The 21,697-nt window shown below is 40.8% G+C and overlaps 1 protein-coding gene across 1 annotated transcript; it reads right to left on the bottom strand.

Moving 5' to 3' along the window:
- Nucleotides 1-842: 842 nt before the first annotated feature.
- On the bottom strand, nt 843-21,197 carry LOC114639378 (calcium-activated chloride channel regulator 3A-1-like). Its single transcript, XM_028788125.1, has 14 exons — nt 21,039-21,197; nt 19,721-19,861; nt 19,062-19,209; nt 18,617-18,725; nt 15,621-15,798; nt 15,196-15,423; nt 12,635-12,859; nt 10,586-10,763; nt 9,190-9,287; nt 8,279-8,503; nt 7,672-7,936; nt 6,119-6,286; nt 5,119-5,361; nt 843-1,168 (listed from the first exon to the last, which is right to left on the bottom strand). The coding sequence occupies exons 1-14, from the start codon at nt 21,195-21,197 to the stop codon at nt 843-845; spliced, it is 2,691 nt and encodes an 896-aa protein (XP_028643958.1).
- Nucleotides 21,198-21,697: the final 500 nt, after the last annotated feature.

Raw genomic sequence — 21,697 nt, 5'->3', positions numbered from 1 at the left:
GTGTGTGGCTTCTGCAAGTCTGTGGGGATGCTGGAGAAGAAAGGGTGGGGGGAAGTGTTGACTTCACATTTGCATCTTTTTCTACTGTGTGTGTTTTCAGTTTCTGTCTGTGTTTAGGTTTGTCTAACATGGATGTGTCTTAGATGAACATGTGTGTACACATGCCTACACACACATAACGTTTCTGGCTTGTATGATTTTTGGATTTTAAGAAAAATACTGACTTAATGGATACAATGCATGGTCATTAAAATATTCAAACAGTGCAGAAATGCACAAGGATGAGAGTAACCAGGAACTCAAATACTCGGAATTAGCCAGTGGTGGCATTTGTTATTGTCTCTCTGTAAATATAGGTGTAACATGAATGACACAGGCCCAAGTGTGAGAAGGAGAGCAACAGATGGACAAAAGAAGGGGTGGCAGAGGGGAGGGGAGGGAGGGCTCACACGGTCGTTTTGTATGAGGGATTTTTCATCTTTCTCTTTTTATTTATTTGTTTGTCTGCTTTGGAGTCAGGGTCTCTATAGCTTAGATTGGCCCTGAAAGTGTAATCTTCCTGCCTAGTCTCCCGAGTGCTGGGATCCTGCTAAGGCCAGACAACCTTTCTGTTTATTCCTGGGGAAGGGAGCATGTAAAGGCCCGTTCCATCCTGTGTACACTTGACCCTTCTGCTTCTCTCCTGTCACAATAAAAACTTCCTCTGTCATCAGCGATCACATTCATAGACTCAAACAGGAAATTTACAATATTGAACATTTACTTTTATGTTACAGAGAGTTGTAGACAACAAGGAGAGTAAATTTGAATTCAAAGGTTGGATTTTAGTTCTACTGCAATTTCTAGTTTAAAAATATGAATAAGATTGCTACAAATACAAAAACTGTCAAATTGGGTACAGCCATTTGGGTACTCAGATCAGGAATAAACTTGACAGCCTGTGCGATGTTGGAGATCTTGGAGGTGAGACCTGCTTCATTTTTGGCCTGAATTGCAATGTAGAGCTGGGTGCCATTTTCTATTTTAAAAGTTTCTGGTTTGAACTTAAATATTTCGTTTGAGCCAGCCTCTTTAGGTATCAGACCGGAAGTATTCACTAAAGTAGCGTAGTTAAAATTTCCTTGGCGATCCGGAGGATGCTGGCTCATCCTGATGATGTATCTATATGCTGGAAGAGAGAGACATCATGTTCGTTAGCGTCCTGAGGACGGTTCTCTGCCTCTGCACTGCGCCTGTGTGGAGTTCCGAGCAGGCATATGAGCTTTAGACTGAGAGCCCAGGTACCGTTTGTGTCTGGTTATCCCATCTCACTGAGTTTAAAAACAGTATATGAACAGTTATTGAAAAACAAAATGTCCAGTTTTAAAAATCACAGAAAAGCTTAATTCAGTATCATATATGTGGTCGTTTGAATAGGTTTAACCCTTGGGAAATGACACTATTAGGAGGTGTGGCCTTGTTGGAGTAGGCGTGGCCTTGTTGGAGGAAGTGTGTCACTGTGGGGGGTTGAGCTTTGAGACCTTCGTCCTAGCTGCCTGAGAGATTCAGTCTTCTCCTGTTTGCCTTCGGGACAAGACATAGAACTCTTAGGACTTGCAGTGCCATGCCTACCTGCATGCTGCCGTGCTCCTGCCTTGATGATACTGGACTGAACCTCTGAACCTGTGAGCCAGCCCCAATTAAATGTGAATCAAGATGTAGAAGTCTTGGATTCTCCAGCACCATGTCTGCCTGCAAGCTGCCATGCTTCCCTTCATGATAATGGACTGAACTTCTGAAGCTATAAGCCAGCCCCAGTTAAATGTTCTTCTTTATAAGGGTTGCTTTGGTCATGATGTCTCTTCACAACAATGAAATCCTAACTAAGATAGAAGTTGGTACCAAGAGTGGGGAATTGCTATATGATAGGCCCGACCATGCTTTTGTTTGGAGGAATGTGGATTTTAGAACTGTAGAAAGCAGTGGTGAGCTTTAAGTGGGGCTTCCTGGGCCATTCTAGTAGAAGCATGGAAGACAGTGGTGTTGAGGGTTATTTGAACTGTAGGAAGTATTTTCTGAGAACACAAAGAAGTTGTGTTCCAGAGATGGACATCTCACTGGTAGCCGGACTTGGTAATGTGTGAGAGTCACCTGGTGGTACTGGTTTTGAAGGCATGAAGGGGTCATGAAGAGCAGCTGAGGCTTGGCACTGTGAGAGGCCAGGAAAGGCCATTGGTGAAGGTGCAGTCTCAGTTGCAGTTGACAGCCAAGGCCTGAAGAGGTCATGCAAAGAAGGTGAAGTTTGCCACCAGGAAGAGAGGCTATGAGAGGCTATTGGTGAGGCCTAGTTGCAGCAGAAGACCCCAGCATATTGGAGATGCCAGTACCATGGAATGACCACCAAGAACAACAGCAGCAGTGGAGTGGAGTTAACCAGAGCCCGGAGTGCTACAGAGGGAGGACAGAGCTGGAGATGTGACCCAAGCCCTTTGGAGGATCCCAGGAGATCATGTGTGGATCCTAGACACTGGAACAAGAAGCTGTGCAGTTGAAGTTGCCTTGGAGACACCAAGATGTTCAAGATGCCAGAGCCATGGGCTATCTGCTGAGGAAAGCTGCTGTCAGGGAGTGGAACCAGCTCACAAGAAAGAAGTTTGTTGCAGTGAACAAAGATGAAAGGAGTTGAAGATCTGAAGAGTGCTTTGACATCAGGCATGGAGATGCAAAGTTTGGAGTTTGCTCAGCTGGATTTTGGTCTTGCTTTGGTTCAGTGTTTCCTGACTATGACAGTTTGGAATGCTAATATATATCCTGTGATGTTGGAAGTATGCGATCTGCTTTTTGATTTTGATTTTATTGGGGATTACAGGTAAGTGATTGCAAGAATCTAAGAAGAGACTTTGAACCTTACACTTTTAACATTGTTGAGACTGCTATAGACTATGGGGACTTTTGAAGTTGGACAAAATATATTTTGCATTATGCTAAGGCTAAGTATGGCCCTATAGACTCACATGTTTGAACAAGCCTGTAGGGCCAGTGAGTGGAACATGGTGGTTTGAATATGGTTGGCCCATGGGAAACTGCACTATTAAGAGGTGTGGCCTTGTTGGAATAGGTGTGACCTTGTTGGAGGAAGTGTGTCACTGAAGGAATGGGCTTTGAGGTCCTATGTCTGTGTTCCACTCAGTGAGGGAGAGAGTCTCTCACAGTTGCCTTTGGATCAAGATGTAGAAGTCTTGGCTCCCCCAGCACCGTGTCTGCCTGCAAGATGCCATGCTTCCCTCCATGATAAAGGACTGAACCTCTGAAGCTGTAAGCCACCCCCAATTAAATGTCGTCCTTTATAAGAGTTGCCTTGGTCATGGTGTCTCTTCCCAACAATGAAACCCTAACTAAGATGATACACAGCCAGCCTTCCACCCAGAATCCAGATTTCCACTTAGAAAAAAAAAAAAACCAGAGTGAGATTCAGTTTTAGATTAGAACAGGGATCACATAATGTTCCTATGCAGTAAAGACCATAAGTGTCTTCTGTGACTTCTTATTACGTTGAAGGTAGGAGCAATGGGGGAGCACTCAGAGACAGACCTGGGAGGAGGGCAGACGAGGAGGAGTCAAAGATCACAGAAGCTGGATGAACACTAACAAAACGTGTGCTCAGGACCTAGTCCGAACTCCACCAGCCCTTAATTCTACTCTACTGTTCTTCTTTAGAATTTATTTTTAATACTTTATTTTATTACGTGCGTGGGTGTTTTGCCTGCATATATGTATGTCTGAGCACTATGTACATGTCCTGTGTAAAGGAGGCCACAGGAGAGTCCCTTGGGGATGGAGTACCAGATGATTGTCAGCTGCCTTGTGGGTGCTGGGAATTGAACCTGGGTCCTCTGAAAGGACAACCAATGCTCTTGCCTGTTGAGCTATCTCTAAAGCCCCTCTATCATTCTTTAATGTGTCTCATCTCCAGTTTCAGTGTGTGTACGCGAAGGCCAGAGGCTGACTTTGCTTATCTTACTCCACTGGTTTCCATGTTGCAAGAAACAGTCTTAAAAAAAAAATCTTTGGCTTGAATTGCAAGAACTTGGTGCTGTTTCCTATTTTTAAAGTTTCTGGTTTGAATTAAAACATTTGCAACCAGAACCAGGTATTCCAGGTATTACACCTGGGCAGTGACAACCCTCCCTCAGGTGCCTGTCTCTGTTCCCCAATTCAGTGTGGGGTTACAGGTATGCCCCAGCACGCCCAGTTTTTATGGGGTCCAACCTTTGGTACAGCAGCAAGCACTCTTCCCCCTAGCCCCTCCCTCAGCTTCAGTTTTTTAAATATATAGCATATTTAGTTTTCTAAACCCACTCTTGGAATGCCCACTATTCCAATGGTGAGAATTATAAATGACAAGTGCATGAAAGTGTTTAGCGCTACTTAATAAGTAGTAAGTAGTAGTTAGTGACTGTCTGAAACACTTTTTAAAAAACTATTATTTTATCAGGAAAGGAAAGAAGAAGGCTTAAATGAGTGTTGGCTAACACACTGATGCCGACTTTAGTAATCTACCTCAGTCGTTGATATTGATATGAAAATACCTTCTTATGTTTTGAAATGTGAGAGAAAATCATCTCATGTCCTCTTTTGGTGTGGATTTAGTTTTTTTATAAGCTTGTTTGTTTATTACCTATATGTGGCGCTGAGAATTGAACTCAGGGCTTCTGCATGCTAGGTGAGCTCTCTACCTCTGAGCTATATCCCGTCCACGTGGATTTGTTTTTTATGTTTTCAGGAAATGTGAAAATGTTTTAGATGTGTGATGAGAAGCTTTACCTTTTGAATCAGTCCGCATCGGGTCTTAGCTAAAGCAGCTCTTAGAAACTGGATTGTTTTTGAAAACTCAATGAATAGAATTTGCATAAGTATAGAAAGACTTAGAAAATTGTTCTTAGGAAGCAAAGACTGTGCCAGAAAGCTGCTAGTGTTTGTTTTGAAGTAATTTCAGTTTTTACATTTAAAAATGAATGAATAACGGCCTATAGTAGACACTCCATAAACATTATTTGTAACTGAGACATTGGGAAAACTTTAGGAATAAAGGCCAATGCGATTTCATTTAGAAACTTTAAAATTCACCATCAGACTTACCTCTTCCTTTATCGAGGACCTTGCCAGGGGCCGTCCATGTAAGTTGAATATGATCATCACCTGTAAACTCAGCCTCCAGGTCTGTGACTTTACAGGGTGGGAACACGTGAGCGTGGTCGCCATCAGGGGGCGCTCCAGTCACAGTAAACGACCCTCCAGAGGTTACTCTGCTGAAGTCTTCCACTGGAGCTTCTGTGGCTTCTTCTGGGACTTCCGGTCTGGGTGGATTCAGTATAATTTTACCTATAAAAAAACACCCCAGGTGTTTGTGAGTCTCATATTATCTATTCGTTATCTCATGCTGACCTTACATCTGTTCAGGACTCAGGTAGATTGACAGCAGACACTGAAAAGTGGAAGAAAGGACTGGACGGTTGGCTTAGTGGTTAAGAGCACTGGCTGTTCTTCCAGAGAACCCGGGTTCGGTACCCAGCACCCATATGGTAGCTCTCCCCTATTTATAGTTCCGCTTGTAGGGAATCTGACTGCTTCAGATATACACACAGGCAAAGCACCAATGCACATAAGATAAGTGTTAAAATAACAAGAGGGAGAGAAGCTTGCTTAAATATCATTTTGAAATGTGGTAAGTTAAAACGAATTTTCAACCCCGCGTTACCCACCACCTTCACTGAGTTCTGTGGCGACAATAGTTATGTTTCACTCAGCTTTAGCATTTACCACAGGGTTTGTTCCACGAGGTCAGGAAATGTATTTTTCATTGGAAATGAAACAAACTGAGAAAGACGTTAACAAAATATGTGGAAATGTCATTTATGCTGGGTCCATTGATATGAATATTGTTTTAGGTCACAAGGATGATTCCATAATTATATACTTGGGTTTTCCATGTATGTTACTCTATTCAGTGTTTGATATATATCAATATCTATCTATCTATCTATCTATCTATCTATCTATCTATCTTCCATCCATCCATCCATCCATCCATCCATCCATCTATCTGCAGGTAGTACATATCTGTTTTAATACCACTTACCGTTTTCAACATAGCCGGGTATATATAAAGACTTGCTCTTTTGTCTTAAGCTTAGCCTGGCTTTGTTTTTTCTTGCCTGGACACGCACTTTTAAGCTGTATCTACCATCTCCACGATAATCTGTAAAATATCTTGTGTAGATGCCGTCATTTTTAACAGTATCAGCACCTTGATAATGAAGCAAAATAATCAGTCACATAGTAAGTTAAAAAGAAAACTGACGCTGCTTGTCCACATTGGTGATAAGAGGTTGTCAGAGAGTACAGCACAGTTTAAACACAAGATCGTACCGTTTCGATACAAAGCCTGACTACATGCTAATGCTGTTGTTTTAGAAAATATAGTATGTAGTAGACATTTAATTAACATTAGCCATGATTTTTATTTCACAATAGAAACTTATCTAAAAAACCTCCCAGAATAGATCAAGATATTCAGCAAAGAAGCAAGATATAAAACCAACATAAAAAAATACTTAGCAGCCAACTTTTGTGAGACGACAGTATTGTAACCAATGAAGCTTATCTGATGTGAGATTATTACTGATTAAAAAGCCGGTAGCTTTTCCATACACCAGTAATGAGCATGCTGAGAAAGAAACCAGGAGAACAACACTATTTATAACACCTTGGGAATTACCCAGGAGTAACCTTAATCCAGGACATGAAAGACTTCTTCAGTGAAAAATTTAAACCACTGAAGAAGGAAATGGAAAAGGACACCACATGGTGGAAAGGGCTTCCATGCTTACATCAGCCGGACTAGTATTGTGAAAATGGCTGCACAGCCCAGAGAGATCTGCAGATTCATTCAGTCCCAATAAAAGGTTTAATGGCATTCTTCACAGGAATAGAAAAAAAAAAGTACAACCCACATGGGAAACACAAAAGCCCCAGAATAGTCAAATCAATCCTGAATAAAGCGAACAATGCTGGTGACATCACCCTGCCTACAAGTTATACTAAAGAACGACAGCAACAAAGTAGCAAGTGCACCAGTGAAATGGAAGACAGAACCTAGCATTAAACCCACGTATCTTTCTCTCATGTGTAGCTATTGAAATTTAATTAGATAAATAAAATATCTGAAGGTAAAAGTGAGACCAGGATGATGAAGGGGGGGGGGAGAAAAGAGAGGGAGAGGGAGAGGGAGAGAGAGGGGAGGAGGTAGAGGAGGGGGTGTGGTTAAATCTGTAATATATGCCTATGGAAAGCCTGTAAGTACAGACAGTTAATACAATGAATATTTAAAAAGAAGCTTACCAGAACAAAGAAAATATAACTAGACACAAAAAAGCACATGCAAAGTCCTAACATTAGTGAAAATGGAAAAACCATATTCTCAAGTTCCATGGGAAACATGAAATTGATAATGGACTTTAATCAAAATAGTGCTTTTGTCTAGGCTTGTTTTGTCAAGATAACCAAGTAAAAAAGTTTTAAAGATATTACTCAAATAGGTTCGTAAGTATTTTTTTTTAAAGTGTTAATTTTTAAGTTATAGAATCCTATAGGAGAATTTAAACTCATGGTGTCTATACAGGCTCCCATTACCTGCCCCGTCGTCCCAGAGCTCCAGGGTGACTTGATGTCCATCTTCAGCTTCTATGATGGCTGTGACATTGGCTCCCAGAACAGGCAAAAACCCTTTGCTGACCCGTGCGTACACAATCATCCGGCTAGGGTACCGGGCTGTGCTCTGACTCATGTGAGCGAGAGCCATGAGTGGTGGCGTGGTGGGACTTCTTGCTCGAGTGGTCACTGTCACCGTTAGCAACTGAGACTTGTTACTCTTAAGGCTGTAACTCCAAGTACCTGTCTGAAAGAATTCTCTTTGAGAACTTTGCTAATGTTTTCCTGCTACTTGTGATGTACAATTACTTGGAAAAATAAACAAAATTATAAAATCTGGGGGTGCTGAATATGGAACCCAGGCCTTATGCGTGGTAAGCAAGCATCCTTCTAATAGCAGAGACATTCCTAACCTCAATAATGATCTTAATAGGTGATTGATAATATAGATTTGAATGCTTACATATTCGACTTAATTTTTAATAAAAAATATTCTGTCGTTTTAAAATACTGATAATGTAACATATCTTTATATTTTTTTTAAGGACAAGGATGGATTAATAAAACACCGTGAAAAGAACAGACTTACCTCTGCACTGCCCGGTATTTCAAGTCGAGCAGACCGGATGTTTAGTTTATCGTCTTGGAAATCTGAGGTTGTATATTTTTTTCTTTTTGGATCTTGAAGAATAATTCCTGGCTTTTGTACCGTCCAGGTGATAACAAAGAATGTGTCATTGCCGACGGTACTGTCCACAGGTACTGTACCGTATATCCATGTCCCTGCTCCGATAGTGAAGGCTTTGCTCTCCAACTGTAACAGAAATAAAAAGTAAACACATAAATCCCATCTATTATTTTAAGTAGTGGAAGTTTAGACTTTAAGAAGTTCACAGTAATTTAAAATTCATATTTAAGAATCAGTTGCAATGATGATTTTTTAAATCTTTTAAATCTTTAAACGATGAAGAATTTTTTAAATTCTTCAAGCCACCAATCCACCAATCTTTTTCCTCTTTCTCCTCTTTCTCCTCTTTCTCCTCTTTCTCCTCTCTCTCTCTCTCTCTCTCTCTCTCTCTCTCTCTCTCTCTCTCTCCCTCTCCCTCTCCCTCTCCCTCTCCCTCTCTCTACCTCTCTCCCTCTCTCCCTCTCTCCCTCTGTCCCCCTCCCTCTCTCTCCCTCCCTCTCTCTCTCTCTCTCTGACACACACACACACACACACACACACAGACACACACATACACACAGACACATACACGCACACACACATACACACACAGACACATACACCATGTCAAACTAATAGAAGGACGCAAGAGGAAATTTAAGCACATTTTACATGCCATATAAAAGAAAATTCACTAATGTTGTTTTTCATAATAGGATTTTTTTGTTGGCAAAAGAATGATTTATTAGAGAAAGAACAGGTAATAAGAAACATAGTAGGAATTTATTGTAACTGTGAGGAAAGATTGCAAAGTACTCTCTCCATGTACTGACCTGCAGAGCCTGCTGGGAGATGCTGCCACCTGTAGACAAAATCCCACTGAAAGCATCAATCAGGCTGGTGCTGCTGCCGGCATAAAAGCGACGCCCTCCTAAAGGGAAGTTTTAAACGGGAAAATCAAATGCGCTATCAGAGATTTAAACTCCACTTGATGTTTCTTTTATTATTAAATAAAAATTACATTTGTATGTGTGTGCCTGTGCTTGTGCATGTGTGTATGTACACTTTGTGTGTGTGTGTGTGTACATGTGTGTGCACACATGTCACCATGTTGGTTTAGGAGTTGAACTTAGGCTGTGAACTTGAAGGTAAGCATCTTTACTCACTGAGTTGTCTCACCAGCCTAGAGTTAACATTTCCTTTTAAGCTCTGCAAAAGATGAGTTTCTAAGAATCTCATGGACATTCAGAGTATCACTGAACTTACTATAAACCTATATTAATAAAAAAAATCTTATTCAAAATAGGTCAGTTAAAGATAAATGGAAAATGTAAGAACAAGGCAAATTTTATTATTTTATGTGAATCAGCAAATGTAAGTGCAAAAGTAAAATTGGCCTCAGTACCCAGTGGTTCTATAAGAGGTGAGACTTAAGATTGCTTAGTACGTATGAAGCGGATGCTGATTTCCTAGTTGGATCAAAACATTCCTAGACTATTAGAGGATGGCAGTTTATAACAGAAACGACATGGGCAAAATGCAAAAAACAAATGATGCAAGTGAGAGAAGATTTTTGGGTGTGAAGACTTGGGAAAGACTTAATCACAAAGGACAGGACTTAGACAAATAGCTGCCAGAAACACACCAACCAGTGCATGTTAACTAAACTAATAAATGTCGGAAACGCCAACGGGAAGATCCTGGAAATAATTCTGGCCGGGGCGTGTGAGTGCTGGGTAAGGGTGTGTTGGGAAGATTTGACAGGAAGAGACTATACAGAAATATTCCAAATTCAGATCTCGTGAGGTGATGGGAGCAGAGTGGGCTGGCGGGAAGTTCTGAGCTCGTTACCGGGGTTTTAATTGTAGTCTTGAGAAAATCATTTGTAGTCTCCAGATTTCCACCTCCTCACCTAAAAATGAGACGTCTAAATCTCTACTGCGGGGTTGAATGGTATTTGGGGATTGAGCCGACACTCTGGACTTGTATTTGAGTAACCACGGAGACAGAAACTTCTGTTTAGTGTGATGAAAGGAAGGTGGGTGACGGACGAATGAAAGCGGCAGGTATTAAATAATTTAAGACTGTGTCACGTGAAGAAGCGGAGAAAGGGGGGGGGAACTGAAGTTGAAGGTCAAGGAAGAGAGAAAAACTAACGTTAAGACAGAGAAGTGTTAAAAAGCTTCCCACTTGACGAACATCTGTCCAAACTCTGTTCCGAAGTTGTACCTGTCATGTCCGACAAAGTCTCCAGCTCTCGGGCAGCAGAAGGCCCCAGGGCGATGGTGTGGATGATGGCACCGCTGCGTTTGACTGCCTCAAAGCATAAGCTTATATTCTTATCTTCCCCATCTGTCAGCAAGACGATCTCCGAACCGGAAGTACTCTGGCCACTGGTGGTAATTGTCTGTGAAAAGCAGGATGTTAATTACACGCTGACACTTCTGAGTAAACTTATGAACACACGTTTTTATATTCTCTTTCTTAGCTGAGCTGATACATGGAAATAAGTAAACTCTAGACTTCTCAGTACTTTTAATCCTCCGGATATAGACATGTTGGCTACTCAGTTGAGGAAGAACAAATCTCCAATAATGGTTTCTGGCATACAGTAGCTACTAAATGAATACAAATTAAAATGAATGCAAATAGCTGCTATTATCTCCCCACAGAACACTTGATGGAGAAGCAAGACTTCCAGACAGTTGCAGACGGCTTCAGACTCAATAGCATTTGAAAAGTCTGAATAGCAAAGTTGGACAAACAAGATTGAATTATATTTGATATGTGACTTTTTCATGTATTTTTGTTTAGTTACTACTAAAGAATTTTATGATTTCCCCAAAATAAAACAAATTTGGCTTATCATGAAGGAAGAAGTTGATATATTTTCAGTTGTAATTGGTTTTCATATTTTTCTGACTTCTATCAAAAGTATTAGTTAAGAACCTTGGTGTTCGTTACCTTGGTTTTAGGTACCTTGAGAAGAAATTCTGTTCTCTAATTTATGTTTAGTCTTTCCTGAGATTTTCATAAACACACACACACACACACACCACTTATTGTTAGTGTAATGATCAAGTTTATAGACTGTAGAGATAAGGTAATCCTAGATTTGGCACTTGTCTTATGATGGATAGATTTCATTATTCCAAATTTCAGCCTCATTTTGTTCAGAATGGCTTCAATAATGTTACCCAACTCCCAAAAGGATATAAGATCCTACGTCTACAGCATTTAGCTCAGACAGTAACGTACTGTACAGCCAACATTCAGCTACTTCTTGATTGTGAAAGTAGTACATTTATGTCTCAAGATGATTTCATCAAGTGAAAGCTATTTGTTTTACACACATTTTAGAACCGAATAGACATATGACAATTATTTTCAAACTAGCAAACCTTTGTGAAGATTACTTATATAATTACCACAGTTAAATGTGGTAAACACTATTAATAACCATGTCATCTGGGTTCAGGAAACAGGTTTTCAATATTGAGCTACTTTCACAAGATTCTTTAGACAATACACAGTAGAGTGAGCACCTCAGGTTTAAAAAAACCCATCTGGTTTTTGACATGGGTGCCACGAAGGAAGCTAAGGGATAGTGTGAATCAATGGTCTGCATAGGGTAGCAGGGATGACTTCCACAGAGGGAGGATGAGCAACAGAATGGTCTTCCGATTCACTGCCTCAAAACATGACCATAACTACACGAAAGTGGAGGCTGACTTGTGGTGGGAGAGAATCAGACCGATACGGTAACCTCTCAGTACAGTGCTCAAAAGGAAGCCTGCGTTTTCAGGTCCACCGTCGTGATTTCATTGTATGTGCACCTGTGCTTGTTGATGGTTGCTTCTGGAGCTGCCTCCGATTTAAATTAGTGTGCTACGACTTTTATCCATACTATAGAGTTGTTACAAACGTCTTTCTATCCGTTCAGTGGCACTGTCTTCTGTCCACACAAATTGTATCTATCGATGAGATCCCAGAGAAATGGGTAGTTCCTCAAAGAGGCTTTGATAACCATTTGCTCAAGGAGAGTTTGCCCTCTCCACTCCCGAGTGCCGATTAGCATCTCAGGATTTCATCACACTGATATGTGTAAATAACAGTTAATGAAGCTACTTTTTTTTTTCTTTCAGAAATGCTTCGGCTCATTCAGATCAGAATGCTATTAAATGAGCGAACGCTGAATTCACGACCCTGTTCAAAGGTAGACGGATAGGATGGAAACCAATAAGCAAAAGGCAAGTTATATTAAATTTAAAAGACTACCTGAAATCCTGCTTCGAGTCCTGTGCAGATTGAAGTCCCACCAAAAGCACGTTGAGGGAGGCTTGCGGTGATCTTTTCGCAGTCACTACTATTGGTTATTTTTATTAGGAGATTTTGGATTTGGGCAACGCTGTCAAAGGTGACTAATCCCACCATAGATTTCTTTTCGATAATTTGAGTTAAGTACAGTTGGGCTGCTTGATTCATCCGGATAAGACGGTCCTCCTGTAAGAGAAAGACGTGTGAAAAGCAGCAGAGTCTCTTCAAACCTCGACAGATTAATGAACGACAAAGTCATCCATGGGCTATAGGACATGGTAATAATGGACATTAAAAAAAAAACTAACTCTTTCATCTGATTAAAAAGTTTAAGATGTCTAAATGTTAGTTGTCATAGTCATGAAGCCTTCAAAGTTTATGCGGTATTATCCAACCGTTAACTATTTGGAAGTTTCAGCGGAGGAAGTTATCTTTAAAGTGCATAAAAAGATGCTCATTGGAATATATTTTTAAAAAGTAACATGGTAAATATCTCCAAAATATCCATTAATAAAGAATGATTTGAGAAGATTATGGAACACTGTTTATATAATATAACCATTAAAGATTGTTTCTGTGCTCTTGATGGACTACTGGCGCTTCCAGAAAACCTATGTTATTAAACAATAACTTCAGTGTCAAGTGTGAGATACTTCCTTATGAGCTGCTGACCAAGGAGGCTCCAAGGGTCCCCAAGCAATATAGATCACTATCATTACGTTTGGTTGCTCCCCACGCCAGAACTAGACAGTCAGGCAACACACTTAGGCTGTGAATACGGAGAACTCAAGCCGGAGAGAAGCAAGGGTCATCTTCCCTGATGGATAGCTTTCATACTGCCAGAAGGAGCTATATAGGCCTCTGGAAATAAAAAGCCATAGATGGCGGACCCTGGCTGCTACAATGCCCACCTGCGGGACAAAGTGTGTCTGCTGGTGTAATGGTCACAATACTGCTAATGTGTAATCAACTGCTTTTTGATCGGATATGAGACCCCCTCTGCAAGAGGGAATGTATGCCTCACACTGCAATAATGGTCAGAAGCCCGGGATTTGCCAAGTGTGCATGTTATCAAATACTTACATTTAGAAATATGTTTATACCCATAGATTAGTGCCGCCTCAGGGTCTTAGTTTCTGGGGCATTCGCAGAAGCTTCTTTTTTCAGTGGGTAGTGGTTAATTCAGACTCATAACTGGTCAAAGAGCTGAGAATAAATGAAACACTATCTCCTGCCTTCTCCCCAGTCCAGGAAACAGGGCAGGAAAGGAGGGGGAAAGAGCGTTAGAGCTGGGGGTGTGAGGCGCCCTCTTCTGGATATGACGTGGTCTCTGCACTCGGAACTCAGCTCTGGTTACCTGCACACCATTCCTGTGTGGACGGGGGAGGGCAAGAGGAGCTCTGGGCAGTTCATGGCTGCCCGGGAAGGGGATTCATCTTTCTCGACAGGTTGCCAATAATGAATAGCCTGTGCTTTCTATACTCAGCGAGTCATTACTACAATACCCTTCTCAGAGTTGTAGATCTAACTGCTAAGTTGGAGGGAGAAGTAAGACAGGGCAGTGGGGTTTTATATATTAGAAGTATACTACGTACATATAGGAAATTGTGTCAAGTATTTTACAATGTATGGCATGGAGATGGGCCCACGTGCCTGGAATCCCAGCACCTGTGGGCCTGAGACAGATGGAAGGACACAAGATTGAGACCTTTCCGGGTGACATTAAGGACATGGCTCCGTATCATGACTGGGTCTCAAAAACACAACAGACAAAAAAAAAAAAAAAAAATTTAGTGTCAGAATGCATGTCTAGTATTTACAAAGCTCTGGGTTCAATTGCCCCTCCTCCACATGTGAGCGCACACACATACACACTCAATATTTTTTCATGAAATAATTTTTTCTTTCTCTTTTTGATGAGGAGTGCTTATGATATATTCTATAAAAGTTTGATTACAAAACATCTAAAGTATAATAGTTTTGGAGAGGAAAAGCAAATGCAGTAATATAAATAAAACAAATGAAATACTGAATGGTGAAATTGTAAATTTTTTCCTTTTGTTGTACTTTTTTTCTAGCAAGAACTGAAAAGAGCAAAAATGTCCTTTAATCCAATAAAATAACAACAAAACTTTTTTTTTTTTGAGACAAGGTTTCTCTGTGTAGTCTTGGCTGTCTTTGAACTAATTCTGTAGACTAGGCTGTCCTCTAACTCATAGATGAACCTGCCTCTACCTTCCAAGTCCTGAGATTAAAGGCATGTACCACCACTGCCAGGCTCAATAACTTGGTTTTTCAAACTTATTCTAGGTACTTATTTACATAAAATTGTTGGGTAGATTTTTCTGATATATATATATATATATATATCTCCCCATCCCATACACACATGTATATATATATTTAATCATGAATATACATAGAATATATATAGTTTATATATATAACTAACAGAATAAATTATGATTCTATATTTAGCTTAAATATTCAATTTAAGAAATCCAGCATATAGTTAGTCTTACTGAGCTCATGCTTCCGGATTTATCCAGCACCAAGCAGACCACTCGCTGTCTGGATCTGAGCAATGAAAATGTAGGCGGAGGAGGGGCTTCTGTTCCTGTCATGGGAGAGGTCTTCTGAAAGTCCGCAGAGGCCTTGATTATGTCCCACGTGCTTCTGTGATCGCACATTTTGTTTTGTAGGTTTGGGGCTTCTGTATTGTGGGTTTTTTCTGTGCAAAATTCAACCACCTGAAAAAAAATCAATTAAAACATGATATTGTAATAAATTATAAGGGGTCACCTTTTTTTCTTTTCAAATACAGAGGTAGTGTCATGTGCATCCTGAACAGGATTTGTCTCCGGACAATCCTGTTTATATGTAGATACTCTCCCATTCATTTTGCATGTTTGTAGCGGCATCAAGGAAAGAAACAGAAAGTACTTACAGAATTGAGGTTTTGCATGAACATGATGGAGGTCCTGGAAGTCTGAAATTTGTCTGGGATAAATATACATTTGGGTTCATACAGCCCTGTCCTCCGGTCACGACGGCATGCCCTTGTCACGCAGCTGTTTTTCTGACACTCATGGACCACTTTGGTGCCAATGATGTCTGTGGAACACCTGTGATGAAAGGATTAGATTACCTTGGCGGTGCTAGGCATTGACTTCAGGGCCTGCGCATGCTCGGCAAGCCCCCTGCCACATTGCCGCTTCCTCAGCGCCACATATTATTATTTTTTTAATTCTTAAGTTTTTTAGTACTAGGAATCAAATCAGCATCCTAAAATCTCTCTCTGTGGCAACTGCTGTTGGTCATCCTCTACCAAGCCCTCCATTTTGACGAGAGTAGATACAGGGCTGCACCCATCCTGGATGTGGATTTCAACAGGAACAGTGATTTTGAGCTTTTATTATTATTTTTTAATATTTATGTATATGTTTTGTCTATGTGCTTCTTGTATGTGTGTACACATACAAGACATTGGGCAATGTCGGCTGTTATCCGCAATCATTCCAATTACCTCCTTTGAGGCAGGGTGTCTCCTCGGCCTGGAACTCACCGATTGGGTTAGACTAACTCCTCCACCCCTGGAATCTTCCTTTCTCCCCCTCCCAAGTGCTGGGGTCATAAACATGTACCACCGTGTCAACATTTTTTTTTGTGAATTCTGGGCATCATTCTTAGGTTCTCATGCTTGTGAGGCAAGTATTTTATAGACTGAGACATATTCCTTGTTGGGTGTGAGGGGAAGTTCTGATAATAAGGTCTAGTTCCCCTATTGGCTCTTGATTTGTCAATAAAGGAAGCTGGGAGACAATTGTTGGGCGGAAGGTACAGGTGGGACTTCTGGGTCCCAAGAAGAAAAGGCGACACAAGGAAGGAAAGAAGAGGCGTTTCTGCCATGCTTTGGAGGAAAAGGGACGCAGCAACCACATAAGAACTCGGGGGCCTTCCGCCTTCGCTATAGGTGGGTTGCCAAAGATGTTTGGCAGGGGCTAACTAGTTCAGGGCAGAAGGAGAGACGGAGATAATAAATTGGAAGGGGCACACATTTCCAGGCAGAGGTATTTGCACCCAGCAATTGTACTTAGCAGTTAAGGTAACAAAACTGAGTGTCTTTCATCCTCAGATTCAAAGGGAAGCTGGATTAGGGCTAGTTGTGACTAATCCCAGAGCTAAGCCAGGTAGAACAAAAGGGAGGAGCGGGCTGGTGGCACGGCAGCTCCTAGGCACGGTGCTAGCAAGCTTTTAAAACTACATGCAACAGCATTTAAGAATAGCAGTTTTTAGTTCATATTCCTTATCGTTGTTACTTTGAGCTAAAGATAGCATTTACTGTATTATGATAATGTTGTAAAGGTGAAAGAGACTAAGAGTTACTTAAAAATTCTTGACTAAAAGGTAAGAATTATTTTTGGTGGAATGTGGTGAGTCAAAATTATGCTTAAAATTCTCTTAAATTCCCATATATGATGGCACACGGCTTTGACTTTATAGTGCTTCACGTTACCTTTTGACCTCCACTGCAGGAAGAAGTGAAAGTAATTAAATCAAACCCTTTGGACTTCATGCATGATAAAGGTAATTGTCAAGGCCCTGGGAAGGCATGGGAAGAGGCAGAAGAGCACAAGTAAAGAATTTCCATTTCTATGAGAATCTCTTTCCATTTTTAAACTTTGTATTGTTAGTTCTCTTCCATAGAATCGTTCTATTTCAAGGATAATGAAACGGCAGATAACTTCCAAAGAGAGTTAGCTTTAGGGCTAGCCCCAAATTTACATATCATGGAATGCTAGTTTCTGGCATGTTATAGGAACTCGGGGATATACCTCTTTTAATGATTGGTTTTAGGGAAACTCCTTAGTTTGCAAAGCATTTATTGTTTGATAATTCTTTGTTTAGTTTTGCGTTTATGCCAGGATCAATACTAGGCGATTAAAAAAAAAAAAAGATGAAGCCAGAGAGGCCCACACCTGGTGCCTGGGAGCTTTTCCCAGCATTGCCAATCGACTGGACTTCAAACGGGAGGAGCAGAAGTATCTAGAGAGAGTTTCCTGGGAATCGGAGACCAGGGTTGCTCTCAGCTGAGCCTTTGTGCACAGGTCCAGGCAGCTCTGCAGACCACACACCATGCGGGAACAGGGGTGGGGGCGGGGCAGGTGTTTTCTAGAACTCTACTTCATCTGATAGATGTTCTTTCAAAGACTGGCTGCCTCTTGACATCAACTTCTATTTTTCTCAATACTTTTCTCAATATACTAAGTGTCTGTCACTTTTAGTTTAAAGGCTTAAATACCTACCAGTTTATACATAGGGTTTGATTAGATTTTCCCTGAGAATTTTATTTCTTTAAAAAAAAACCAACGTACTCACGAATCCTCATGAGGCACATGATTTCTCACCAACTTCAAAGTAAAATATATTTATCACAAAGCTGTCTAGTAACTTAGTTGGCTTCAATGAAGCAGTTGTACCCTACAAGGTTTTGAAAGAAGAATAATAGAAGAGGCATAGAATGGAGAGAGAGGCAGGGCATAAGAGAAGGTAAAGAAGGAAAAGACAAGTGTCACGTGTCTTCTTTCTATATAGAATTAATATAAAATACACGTGAAGAAATCAAAGTGTAAAATAATGTTGAAAATGTCAGTAGGTTTGGGTTGCAATTTGTTGATGTTTTTGGGCTCACCTATTCATTTTTCTGCTACCAGTAGACAATGTTTGTAAAATTCCAGTGAGTATTGTGTTAGGTCCCTATATCTGAATATCTTCATTCCAAGGTGGGGACACCAGAATTAACCGAATATGTATTAATACAAAATGGTACAGTTTGAATATTGTGATGAACTGTCTGAACTCCCAGCCACCTGCACTGCCCATTACAGACAGCTGAAGACCCTCGGGCAGGAAGTTGTAGAATCAGATAATTCACAGGGATACCTTGTTGCTTCCATAGTTTTCTTTCCAGACACGTAGAAAGGCCGGTCCATGTTATACTCGTCAAATACTCCCCACCGGAGATGGGCCCACTCGTGGACAAAGACTCTGCCTGAGAGAGAAGACTGTCATCTACAAAACTGAAGTTAAAATATATGAATACAGTTTCCTTCTATCTTCAACTGCTTTGTCTGTTTCCCAAGTTAAAATTGTTACAAGCTCTAAGAAATTGATAATTTTTAATAGCTCAAAAATTTGAATATGCTAGTTACAACAAGTGACCCATTTTATCTATAAATTTGAGTACACAAATAGGTGGAATATAACTGTCATAATTTCAAACGCAGTTGTTAAGGCTTAATCTTCTTAAAGTCTTAGAAATCCACATTAATGGTAGTGGTTTGCTTTTCCCCAGTGGAAATAAGAAGTATAAAATAGCTATTTCTACCTCGGGGTCCATAGGTACGCAAGTTATCAGTGAGTAGGAAGCTTGGAGTGAAATGTATGTACTGTCCTCTGTCCCCACACTGTCCATACTGAAGGGTGTAGGGATCGTTTCCATATTTCAGATGAGGGTCAGCAACTATGACGTCTGCCTAAAGTGCAGAACAACAAACCCAGTCAGATTCCAGGAGAGTTAGAATCAGGGGATTTTACAAACAAGGACTGTCTCACTTAACTGATAAAAGCTGAGGCTGAGTAGAGGGCTCTGTGGGTTAAGTGCTTTCTGGTTATGCACAAGAATGTGAGTTTCAGTCCCAACACTCACTCAAAAGCTGGGTATGGTGACGTGTGTTTGTAACCCCAGTGGCGAAGCGGTAGAAATGGGCAGACTACTGCAGATTGTTCTCTAGATAGCCAAGCCAAGTTGATGACTCTCAGGTTTACTAACAGTCCTTGTCTTAAAAAGTTAAAGGTCAAAAGCAAATAGAGGAAACCATTCAATATTAACCTCTTACTCCTACATGATCACACACACACACACACACACAAACAACAAAACGCTATAATACAAATTACTAACAATGATTAATAATTATCAATCCTTGTAACTATTCATTTGGAAAAGGCACAAGAAGCAGTTTAGAAGCTGAACAGGAAACCTACTTTGTGATATGATTCTCGTTTTGGCACTAAATACTCAGATTTTGATTTCCAGGTCATCGGGACTAATATGCTTATGTTCCTGAAATAAACTCTTCTTTGGCTGGCTTCAAACAGGTAGGTGGAGGCTTGAGTTACCATTTCCTGACAAAATGAAAGGTGCATTGTGGTGACAGTCTCAAAACAAACAGCATAAATGTCTACACCCAAACCAGAAGAAGGAAACGGGGCTCCTCTTCCTCAAATACGTCTGCACAGAGTAACCGAAGACGTGGGATATGTTTGACTGAATCTCTTCAATCTGTAAACCCATTTCCACATGCCCAAAGCTAACCCTGATCTTGACCTGCCCACCCCTCCAGTTGGCAGTTAGACGGGAGACGGGACTGCAGTCTCTGGGTGGGTATGAAAGTGATTAAGGTCAGAGGTCTATAGGCAGGTTGTGTATTCAATCATTTTTTTGTTTTTGCAATTGCATTGTTTAAACCAACAGAGAGCTTAAAGTCTGGTAATTATTGTATTCTATGTTAATCAGAATTGCTTTTGTCTTATATTGAGTTATTGCCCAAGTGGAGTATGTAAATAAATGACCAGATTATTTAAAAAACCATATTTTTTGAAAACTTGATATATGAATGAGTCTACACTCTTTCCCCATTCCTCCCATAACCCTCACTTTCTCTAAATAGTAAAGATAAATAGGGCTGGTTTGCTAGTTGCTACAATCCTACAAACAAGCCATTCCATTGAGAGAGGAACCAAGCCTTCTGCTCCTAAGCACTGCATGGCGATGTTGCAAGGACCTAAGGACCAAGTCTACATTACACAAACATTTTTATTAAACAAATGCAATTAGGAACGCGTCAACCTTAAGCATGTGTAAGTTTTCCTTTAAGGTAAGACGGGTAAGGATTTTCAGTTCTCCAAAGTTGAGCTTGTAGGAGCAACCCGGGGAGTGTGCAGGACAAGCTGCTGGAGCTAATGTGTACATTCACTGTATAGACTGCGTAAACCACCGTTATTAGATAAAGGAGGAGAACTCTTCTCCACCTGCTCTGAAGTCTGTTACCTTACCTAGTTAATACATTATTAACAGCTTGGACACTGATTTTAATGTATAATAAAAATACAAAGGTAAGCAGATCTTCATCTTGACTGTAGATAATACTGCAGACATGTTGAAGACGGTCAAAGCGCCCTTTGGGAGGGTAAAACCGTGTGTGTGTGTGTGTGTGTGTGTGTGTGTGTGTGTGTGAGTTCAGATGTGCAGGCAACAGAATTATTGACCTGAAAACATGCAGTTAATGAAAACCCTTCTTACCTTTATGCTTGGGATGAGTCTTTCATCCTCGGGCACACTGGGGTTAATTGCAATGACCACACCCTCGTATCCATTGTTGTTGAGATGGACCATGGAGCCTTTCACAGCCTGCAGGAGATGCAGGGTGAGGAACAGAAGGACCTTCAGACCTGGCCCCATGTTTGCAGATGCTACAGTGAGACGGTGGTGGCACAGAAGGGTGTTTATATATGTGCTTCACTCAGGAATTTGAATCAAGACCAGAACATTTGCATAATTTGATAAAAATGCTGATATCTCTTGGGACTTTCCTTTTCCAACCTAAAGCCTTGGTTGTTAAGTGACATGGGTATTGGTATTATGGTAAATACATTTATTGTAGTTCTAAGCCCGTAGGTAGATAGTGTGGAGCTGCCACAAAGTTTGGCTAATTAAGGTCTGTTTGCATGAGTTTAGTTTGCAAAACTGCAAGCCGTCCCGTGCTTAAGTGGGGAATGAAGAGTCCCTGAATCTGCCAAAGGATACTAGAAAAACTGGCTATTAGGCGGGAAACCACCTTCTTGGCATGGTCCTACCGCCAATTGTTGATAACATTCCACTTTGCCAGCCCGGGCTTGACGCACCTGTAAGCTCTTTCCACATTATCTTTCTTGGAGCACTTTAATGTTTTTCGGCTTCTC

This window comes from Grammomys surdaster, unplaced genomic scaffold, assembly GCF_004785775.1.
Source record: "Grammomys surdaster isolate TR1022 unplaced genomic scaffold, NIH_TR_1.0 125702, whole genome shotgun sequence".
Taxonomy (NCBI): domain Eukaryota; kingdom Metazoa; phylum Chordata; class Mammalia; order Rodentia; family Muridae; genus Grammomys; species Grammomys surdaster.
Note: the sequence above shows the minus strand (reverse complement) of the source record. Positions and strands in the feature narration are given on the sequence as shown.